General features: G+C 50.5%; 1 protein-coding gene across 1 annotated transcript in view; it reads left to right on the top strand.

Moving 5' to 3' along the window:
* Bhmg1 (basic helix-loop-helix and HMG-box containing 1) overlaps window positions 1-9,015 on the top strand; it is a 23,999-nt gene that overhangs the window by 13,337 nt on the left and 1,647 nt on the right. Inside the window, exons 5-13 of the mRNA XM_031384117.1 lie at window positions 1,773-1,884; window positions 2,963-3,088; window positions 3,802-4,038; window positions 5,025-5,118; window positions 5,802-5,899; window positions 6,328-6,483; window positions 6,806-6,858; window positions 7,594-8,054; window positions 8,633-8,716. Of these exons, the coding sequence (XP_031239977.1) occupies window positions 1,773-1,884; window positions 2,963-3,088; window positions 3,802-4,038; window positions 5,025-5,118; window positions 5,802-5,899; window positions 6,328-6,483; window positions 6,806-6,858; window positions 7,594-8,054; window positions 8,633-8,716 (1,421 nt within the window). The remainder of the gene's footprint in view (window positions 1-1,772; window positions 1,885-2,962; window positions 3,089-3,801; window positions 4,039-5,024; window positions 5,119-5,801; window positions 5,900-6,327; window positions 6,484-6,805; window positions 6,859-7,593; window positions 8,055-8,632; window positions 8,717-9,015) is intronic.

Raw genomic sequence — 9,015 nt, 5'->3', positions numbered from 1 at the left:
GCCCTGGCTGTCCTAGAACTCACTCTGTAGACCAGGCTGGCCTCAAACTCAGAAATCTGCCTGTCTCTCTGCCTCCCAAGTGCTGGGACTAAAGGCGTGCACCACCACCACCCAGCCTTTCTTCTCTTTCAATTCCTTAAGACCCCCTTGAAGATAATCTTTTTCAAACATTGACTAAGCCTTTTTTTAAAAAAAAGGTTTATTTTATTTATTTTATGTGTATGAGTACACTGTAGCTGTACGGATGGCCATGAGCCATCATGTGTATGGCTGCTGGGAATTGAACTCAGGACCTCTGCAGGCCCCACTCGCTCCGGCCCCACTCTCTCTGGCATAATTCTCTTTAGCTATCTTCAGACGCACCAGAAGAGGCGTCAGATCTCATTACAGGTGGTTGTGAGCCACCATGTGGTTGCTGGTATCCGAACTCAGGACCTTTGGAAGAGCAGTCAGTGCTCTTACCCACTGAGCCATCTCGTCAGCCCTGACTAAGCCTTTTTAAAAGGCTTTTAAACACACACACAGTCTCTCAGCCTGTCTTTTGACTCTCTCTTTATATGGGGTCTTGGTATTGTCCTAGAATTTACAATGTTCCTGTGTCAGCTTCCAGAGCATGGATTACAGGTGTGCTACAAAAATGACTGGCTGATGATTTTTGAGTTATTTAATGTCTGTTGTCCTTGCTGAGCTGTGTTTCCATGAAGGCACGTTGCCTGTACTGCTTTTAGCTTTGTGTCTACAGAAGCAGCTCAGGAAGTATTTAATGGTAGTAGTGGGGTATGTGATGTCTGGCCACTGGCTAGGAGCACCCTTTTGGGTGCTGTGAGAAATCTGCTTCCTTAAAAGCCCCTAGCTGAGCCACCTCAACATTCTCTGCCTTTAAAATACAGAAATAAGTTAGCTAAAGTCATGATTCAACTAGCTCAAGGTCAAAGGGAGAGAAGAACATGGCAACAGATAACAGAAAGCAGTGTGGCAAATGTAGAGGTGGAAAGAAGTCCAGGGTGTTTCAGAATGCTGGGATGGCATGAGCCAGATAGTCAGAAGAGGAGGTGGCCATGCTGAAGCTCAGTGGAGGAGTGGGCAGGTGAGGGGGCTTATGAAAAGAGGAGGGCTGGGCCAGGCAGTGGTGGCACATGCCTTTAATCCCAGCACTTGGGAGGCAGAGGCAGGCGGATTTCTGAGTTTGAGGCCAGCCTGGTCTACAGAGTGAGTTCTAGGACAACCAGGGCTACACAGAGAAACTGTCTCGAAAAAAACAGAAGAGAGAGAGAGACAGAGACAGAGAGAGATAGAGAGAGAGAGAGACACAGAGAGAGGCAGAGACAGAGAGAGAGACAGAGAGAGGGGGGGCAGACAGGGAATTAAGTATAAGCAAAAGGCCAGAAACCAAACAGTATATGCTAATAACTGGGACCAGGAGGCTAGCGACCCTGAGCTCCAGCTCTGCCTCCTTAGGTCTCTAAACCCTGTTCTGTTCAGCCTCCGTATTCAGCTGGCTCTCTGGACAAGCTAGGGGCCTGAGAGCAGAATAGGTGAAGCTGTGCCAGACGCTGCATTGCTGGTTATGTGTAGAGTGTGGGGTCTGAGACGTCCTGTCTCTGTTCCCCAAGAGCCTTATACTGTCCGGTCCTGACCCCTTGTGCAAGTCAGGGTCTTACAGTATACATCCTAGGTTGGCTTCCAACTCATGATCCTGCTACCTCTGCCTCTGGGGGAGCTGGGATGACAGGTGGGCAGTGTGTCCCACTCTCAACCTTGTCTCTGTACAGAAGGAGATCCTGCTGCGTGTCCTGCACTACATCCAGTACCTCCAGAGAAACATTGATATGGTCAAAGCCTTGCTCAAGCTCCACAGCAGCAATGGCAAAGGTGGATTTGTGGGTAAGCAGTTCCACTTCCAGTGCCTTTATACCACATTTTCCTGACTGTCAGGGAAACCAATTGACTATCTTCCTCTTCCTGGGGAAGGGTACTACATCAGAGAGGTGTACAGGAGAGAGACAGACATAATGAATGGCTTACACCTGTTACTTCAGCATTCAGAGGCTGGGACAGGAAGACTGCATTGAGTTCAAGGTCAGCCTAGGCTACACAATGAGTTCCAGCCCAGTCTAACCTAAAGAGCAAAACCCAGTCTCAATGAAACAAAGCAAAATACAGACATGCATGTTTTGGAGTTTGGAGGAGGAAGCCTGGAAGGTTGGCCTTCAAGGACCACATACAGGAACCCTGCCAGACTGCAGAACCACCCAAGCAAGAGCATGTGGGTATGAGGAAACGTAAACTGTTTAGCGACAGGCAAACAGCAGATGTGACTGGAGGAGATGCTGCACTGAGTGGGTTGCTTCATGCCCTTCCCAAGCCAGATCCTAATTCAGACTCTGCTGTGACCATAGCCTCTCAGGCTTCAGTCCTGAAATCTGTAATTTGGGACCCCACCAACACTTTCCTTCTGTGTATGTCATGGGAATCAGAGATGTTAATACAAACAACATGGGGGCTGCAGCACACAGCTACCCAGCACTGTGCAGTGACTGGTGTGAAACATACAGACGGGAAGAGGCTGCCAGCACAGAGGCTTGAGCAGAGAGATGAGGTCTGTAGGGCAAAGCAGCGGGGTGGACATGAGAAGTATTAGAAGATTCAACCAGGGAACATCCTTCACATTAATTTGCTTTTGTTTTTATTTTTTCCTTATTTATTTTATTTTTGAGGCAGAGTCCTACTATATAGCCCAGACTGGTGTCAAACTTGCAGTAACTTTTCTGCCTTAGGCCTTTAAGTGCTGCCTGCCCTATCCTTTGACTTCTTGCCTGTGCAGCAATAGATCTCAGTTCCCCTGTTGGTAAAGTCTGCCTGAAAACCTTCCCTCCCACCCAGGGTAGGAAAGCCTTGTCTGGGAGGAGGAGGATGTGCAAGTCCAGGAGTGGGGTCTGATTTGTGCCCTCTCCGCTCCCAGGGCCAGGTTGGAACCCATCTGCTGGCCAGACAGGACAGCAAGACTCCACCCCCTCCAGCTCTCAGAAGCCATGCCTTGGGAGCACCTCTTCGAAACCTCGAAAGAAGAAGTTTACCCAAGTGTCAGGTGTGTGTGGTATATGGAAGCACGGGAACCGCTGTTACAGAGTAGGCTCCTTCTCCAAAAACACACCGGGTCAGACCCCACCAATCTATGTCTGAGTCCACTCCCAGGCTTTCATGGGCTTTCATTTCTTCCTCATTGGGACAGGCAACAGTCCAGCCCCTCTCAAGGTTACAGAAAAGCCTGAGCAGATACTGCCAAGCAGTGCTTATATCAGAAGCACTGGCAAGGCCCATGTAGGATGCTGCTGTCATCATTTGTTTTCCTTGAGCTAGGGCATAGGGAGACAGGGTGGTAGCATGATCGGGGTGGAAATGCTGAGAGTCCTGGCTCTAGTCCAGCCTCACTACACCCTTGCTTCCCAACCCTTTGAGGCACTCAGTGCCCACACCTGTGAAATGGGGCTATGGCCTGCCTAATCATTAGTCTCTAGTCACATCTGTACACTGCAATTATTTGAGGTGCTTAGAAACTTCCTAAGTGTTTGGAAGTGGCCTGGTGTGGCATGTCAGAGTACAAGCTCAGAGTTGTGTACACAGAGTTGGCTCAGTGAGCTCTATTTGAAGAGCTGGGCACACCTGGGATGCTGGGAGCTCCAGGACAAGCAATGCTCTGGAATGTGTCATCCCAGAGCAGAAGAATTCCCTACCTGAACCAAATCTGAGGCATTGCAGTGCTTCTACCAAGCCCCCTGACTCCTGTCTCTATTCTCTCAGAGCGTCCAGGCTGGCCCTATAAGCCTCGACGCTCTCTAGCTCTGGACCAGGCTGAAAATCCTATCACCATACACCCAGGCCTAAAGGAAGAAAATGAGGAAGGTGCCACCTATTCGGGAGACCTCAGCCCTAGCACCTATGCCACAACTGAACTGTCTGTGGCTGAAGGCGATGGACAAGGGGACCAGCTAGTGTTCTTGGACGTGGCTCAGAACATCATTGCATATGACATCACAAGTTGGTGCCTTTCCTTAGAAGGGAGTTCCTTTTTTATTTGCATGTGTTCTTTCTCTGCTCCTCCCCACACACTCATGTGTACACATGCGTGTGCATTTGTGTTCTTTCACAGACTCTGATCTGGACAGTCTTATCATCTAGGCATACATCACCAAATGGGGTGACACTGCCTCTTACATCATGGGGCTTTCATTACCAGCTTCCCTTTCTTGTGTCAGACTCTGTAAGAGAGGGACAAGATTGGGATCACCTTTGTGTATATACACCTCAGGTCTCAAATCTGGGGATGGGGCAGCATATGCCTACTGGGCTTCTCTGAAGCCAGACTGTCCCTTGTCCTTGTCACTGTATTAGAGGAGAGAAGGGGTTGAATTCCCTCAAAAGGACAGGAGAGCAGGCAGGAATGTAAGTCCCGTCCTCGAACTCGCTCTTAGGCTGCCAAGTGCCCAGTTCCTCTCCATCATGCTCCTCTGTTCATGTACCCCCTCTAGGCCAGACCATGAGCTGTTGGTGCTTGTGACATAGTTACTAGTGACTAAATTCTCATTCCAGTGATGGAACTCCCCACTTCTCCAAGGCCACCCAGACTTGCTGGGGTGCTAGAATGCCCTGGTCCCAGAAGAGGCATCATCTTCCTGCTAGCTATGTGACTTGGAGCTAAACATGCCATTTCATATGGCAGTGATTGGGCTAACCCATAGGCCTAATAATGTTGTACATCAGTAAAAGGCTCTCAGGGCTGGGGACAGGGCCAGGACTCTTGTGTGCTATCATGAGGTCTTATTGTAATAGCATTGTTATTCCATGTTAAAGATTTGATCTGGTGGCAGCTTCTGATAGAGATATGAGTCAATGTTGGGGTGACTCATGCACTCCAGCTTCACCCAGGCACCATGCCTGGTCCCTCTCCTTCCTCCTGTCTTGGAGCCCTGGAATCTGTCCCATATTCAGACATAGTTATCTTACTCTGACACCCCCTCCTCCAGGTGATCATGCTATAGAAGTCCAGGATGGAGAGCCTAATGCTGACATCAAGGTTCAGAGATCCTATTTCCTCACCAGGGCACAGCCCTGTGTCAGGTAAGGAAACCCCAGGGTGTAATTGGCTGGAGCTGTATCAGCAGACTATGAGAACTGGCTTTACATTCTCTGCTAGGGCTCCCTGAATGGCACTCTGGGCCCAGCTGCATGCTGACTGGTGCAGGCTCCCAGGAAGGTCTGGCTTCCCACCTTCTAACCTGGTGGTTGTCAGCTGCTGATCGATCTTCCATGCCTCTTGTTCCCTCCCAGCCTGTTCTAACCCATTGAGTGCGTCTCTCTAATACAGACTTTGAGTGATCAGTGGGGCTTGAAAGCCCCGGAACCAAGGTAGAGCCCAACCCTCTTCCTTGGCATTGGAGAATGTGACCCTGTCTCACCATGTCAGCCGTCTCTTGTTTATACCACCAGCTTTCCACTAAATAGCCTAAATGTTCTTCAGTCCCCACACAACCTGCTCTGAGCTTGCTGCCCTTGTCCCTCTACTTGGAGTATCTGCCTCTGATTTACTTGGGAAGCTACTCTCTCTCCTACTTGCCCTCTTGTCTTCCTTAGACTCTCCCCCACAGGCACCCTTCTGTTATCAGCATCTGTTTACCAGCTCATTTTCCACACAAGACTTGGGGGCAGAAGCCTAGCTGATTGAATTCCCTGGGGTTTCATGCAGCTAGCCATGTGAGCTCAGTCCAGGGCTCTGTGTCTTCCTCTGACTCCAATTCTTGCAGGCAGAAGCTATTCTTGTGTTCTTCCAGTGAGGCAGACAAAGAAGCCCCAGACACTGACCCCTGGCTTCCTGTTTGGACCTCCGAGGACAGCCCCAATGGTGATTACAAGTCCTCTCCTTGTAGGCTTTGAGCCTTCTGAACTTTCCTGGCCAGAGGATTTCTATGGCAGGAAAATCAGGAAGAAGGCTGGGGATCTGCTAAGCACAGGGATGGAAAACACTATGCCTAGCATCATTTTGCCCCTGGTTGCTATGCCAGGCATTGCTAATCAATCCCTTCTTTTCCTTGAGCCAGCTACTGCAGAACCTTTTAAACACAGAGCTATGGGTCAATCTGCTAGCCCTGGCATACTGTGACGATTTTTCCTTTTTTGTTGATGTGTTGTCAGACAATGTGCCTTTCAATTTCCTATACCACCTCAACTCCGAATGGCAGTCTCCTTTCCCCAGTGTCTGACGCTATCTCCTCAAAGCTTGCTGCTGCATTGGGGGTTGACCACATATCTGAGTGCCATGATCCTTTGCAGGGAGCCCACTGGCTTTGGGGTCTTCCCAGATCAATACCTGGCATGTGACAAACTACCTGGATGAGATCTTAGGAGTCAGCTCTTCCCTCTTCAGCTCCCCAAGCAAAATCCTGCCAGATCATGTCCTGGAGGATGGTACCTACTTTCTGACTGAAGGTAAGCTACTGGAGTGGGAGGAGCCTCATTCATTCATAAAACATGGCGACAACCACCCACCAAAAATACTTGGGCCTGAGTTGAGCCCAATGGATTCCCAGAGGGCCTTGAGGGGGCTACAGCTGCTCACAATACAGTGACTACTAGGCCATGTAGTGAGGTGGAGGCTCCAAAAAGCTGTCACTGTGCCCTTAGCTGGCCTATGACTGAGACTTGGACACAGGCTAGGAAATTCCAAAGGGGAGACAGTGAAAATGCAGGGCAGGGGCTATCCTGGTGCAGTCAGAAAGCCTATTCCTGCCAGTGCTCTCTCTGCTCACAGGTCTCTTGGAATCTTCACCTGCTGCCTGTGAAGTGGAGGGCCCACAAGAGGAGGTAGACTCTGCCTTCCTGGCTTGGCTCCCTCACTGTGCACCTGACACCTTCGTCTTTCCCAGAGTTACCACCTCTGTCTTCACCACCCGCCTTTGAGCTCACTTTTGCCCATATGGGGCCTGGGAAAGGCCTGCCTAAGATCACAGCTACTCCTCAAGCAGGGTGGGGTGGGCAGGGTGGGGGTTCTCTCACCTCCCGTGGTTTATTCAGTGTCCATGAGTTTGACCCAGGGTTTCTTGGATCCCAGGCTGGCATCAAACTCTCAATCCTCCTGCCTCAGCCTTCAGAGAGCTTGTATTACAGGAGTATACCAATTTAGCTGGGCAAGTAAGCCTCAATTCTGTAAGCATGAGGTTTACCCACAGTGGGTAGTTGCATCTTGACCCTCATGGTGCCTGAAAGTCATAAAGACAGAATCCACTGGTGTCCACCAACTTTGTTTTGGCTTCCAGCTTAGCCATAGGAGGGAGCAGGAGAGAGGGGCACTAATCAGCTGGGACTGACGCTGAGGCTGTTATGGCAGTACAGTTGGGAGGGGGCACCGGTGCCTTCCAGCTAAGGTGCTCTGCTCTAGTCCCAGTTTCCTCATTGATGCCACAAGGCCCTTGTCTGGGACATTAGAGCCAAGGTTCCTGAGTTTCCAGGGGTGTGGAGACATACAAGGGTGTCTAACCTAAGCTGTTGCTAATGTCCTGCTAACCTTGTAGTCAGTGTCTTCTTCCTCATCTGATCCAGGAAGTATTCTGTGAAGGCCCCACAGGCCCACCTAACTTCCAGTCCTCTGTCTCACTGGACCACTGCTACCTGTCACTGGATGAGAATGTCAAGGTGCTGTCCAACTGTGGCTCCAGCTCAGAGGCCACAGACACAGAGTCCATGTGGGAACAGGAGGAGGTGAGAGGGGTGGCCACCTACCCAAGGAGGACAGGGGTCTTCTCCCTTGCTCAGCTTTCTGTCCTGCAGCAGGCCAACCCTGAGGGATTACAGACCTCAAGTGATGAGGACAGAGACTACACATGGACCCCTACCCAGCGGTCTCCTGGCCTGCCGGTAGCCAGCAAGAAGATCAAGAAGCAGGCAAGCCAGGGCCCTGTGAAGCCCAAAGATAGCAGAAAAGCCTGCCCTGACCAGGTGAAGAAAAAGTGTGTTAATGGCTTCATCATGTTCTGCAGGATGAACCGGAAGCAGTACATCCGGTGGGTGAGGGTACCCAGGTTTTTAAAGGTATAAAGGGCTTACCATCCCCATGTGCACCCCACTGCTGAGCCTTTCCATCCTATACAGCAGACTCAAGTGCCAACTTGAGACATCAGGCTGAAGGAAATTAATTGGGCTTTGTCATCTTCAAGAAAACTTCCATCAGGAGGGGTTGAATCAGTCCTGCCTCTCTCTTGAGCTGTCACCTCCTGCATGCTAGACCACACTGGTAGCAGGTTGTTCTTAGGAGGTTCAGGCTCAGTCCTGACAGATGCCCTAGAAGTCTCATTTCCATGGGGTTGACTTAGGTCCAGTGCTAGCCCTGGACCTCTTACTGTGGGATGAGTACCAGCACCAGGAGCTGGTTGCCTTCACTGGAAGGATGGGTTTGTGTGTGGGGGTGGGGTTCCGGATCCTATGAAGTAGTTGGTGGCTGCAGGTCATTCACGCTTTGGGAGACATATATATATGTCTTGCATCAGTCTAGAGTGTAACAGGGTACTGGAAAGCTGGTGGGAGAGGAACAATGGCTAAGGACCATGGTGTGGCCATTGTGACCTCCTCCTTCCTGTAACAGAGCCTGTCCTGGAACTGCATCCACAGCTGCCACCAAGGATCTAGCTCAGCTGTGGCGAGGGATGACTCTGGAGGAGAAGAAACCGTACTGGTAAGAAGTACCTTCTAGAAGGCATGGGAAGACTATGGGCCCCACCCGTGACCCTCATCCCTCACTCAGAACCTCATGACTTTGCTAACAGGTTGGGGCTTTGCTGGGCTGAGGACTTGTGAAAGAAACACAAGTTTCTTTTTCTTTGTATATGTGTGTTGCATGCACATGCATGCAGAGGCCAGAACAGAGCATCAGGTGTCTTCCTTTTGCTTTTTGCCTCATTGCCTTGGGGCAAGGCCTCCCACAGAATGGGAAACTGGCCTTTACAGCCAGATGACTAGAAGTGAGTT

The sequence above is a fragment of the Mastomys coucha genome, unplaced genomic scaffold (genome assembly GCF_008632895.1).
Source record: "Mastomys coucha isolate ucsf_1 unplaced genomic scaffold, UCSF_Mcou_1 pScaffold21, whole genome shotgun sequence".
Lineage (NCBI taxonomy): Eukaryota > Metazoa > Chordata > Mammalia > Rodentia > Muridae > Mastomys > Mastomys coucha.
The sequence above is the reverse complement of the archived record's forward strand: the minus strand, read 5'-3'. Positions and strand labels throughout refer to the sequence as shown.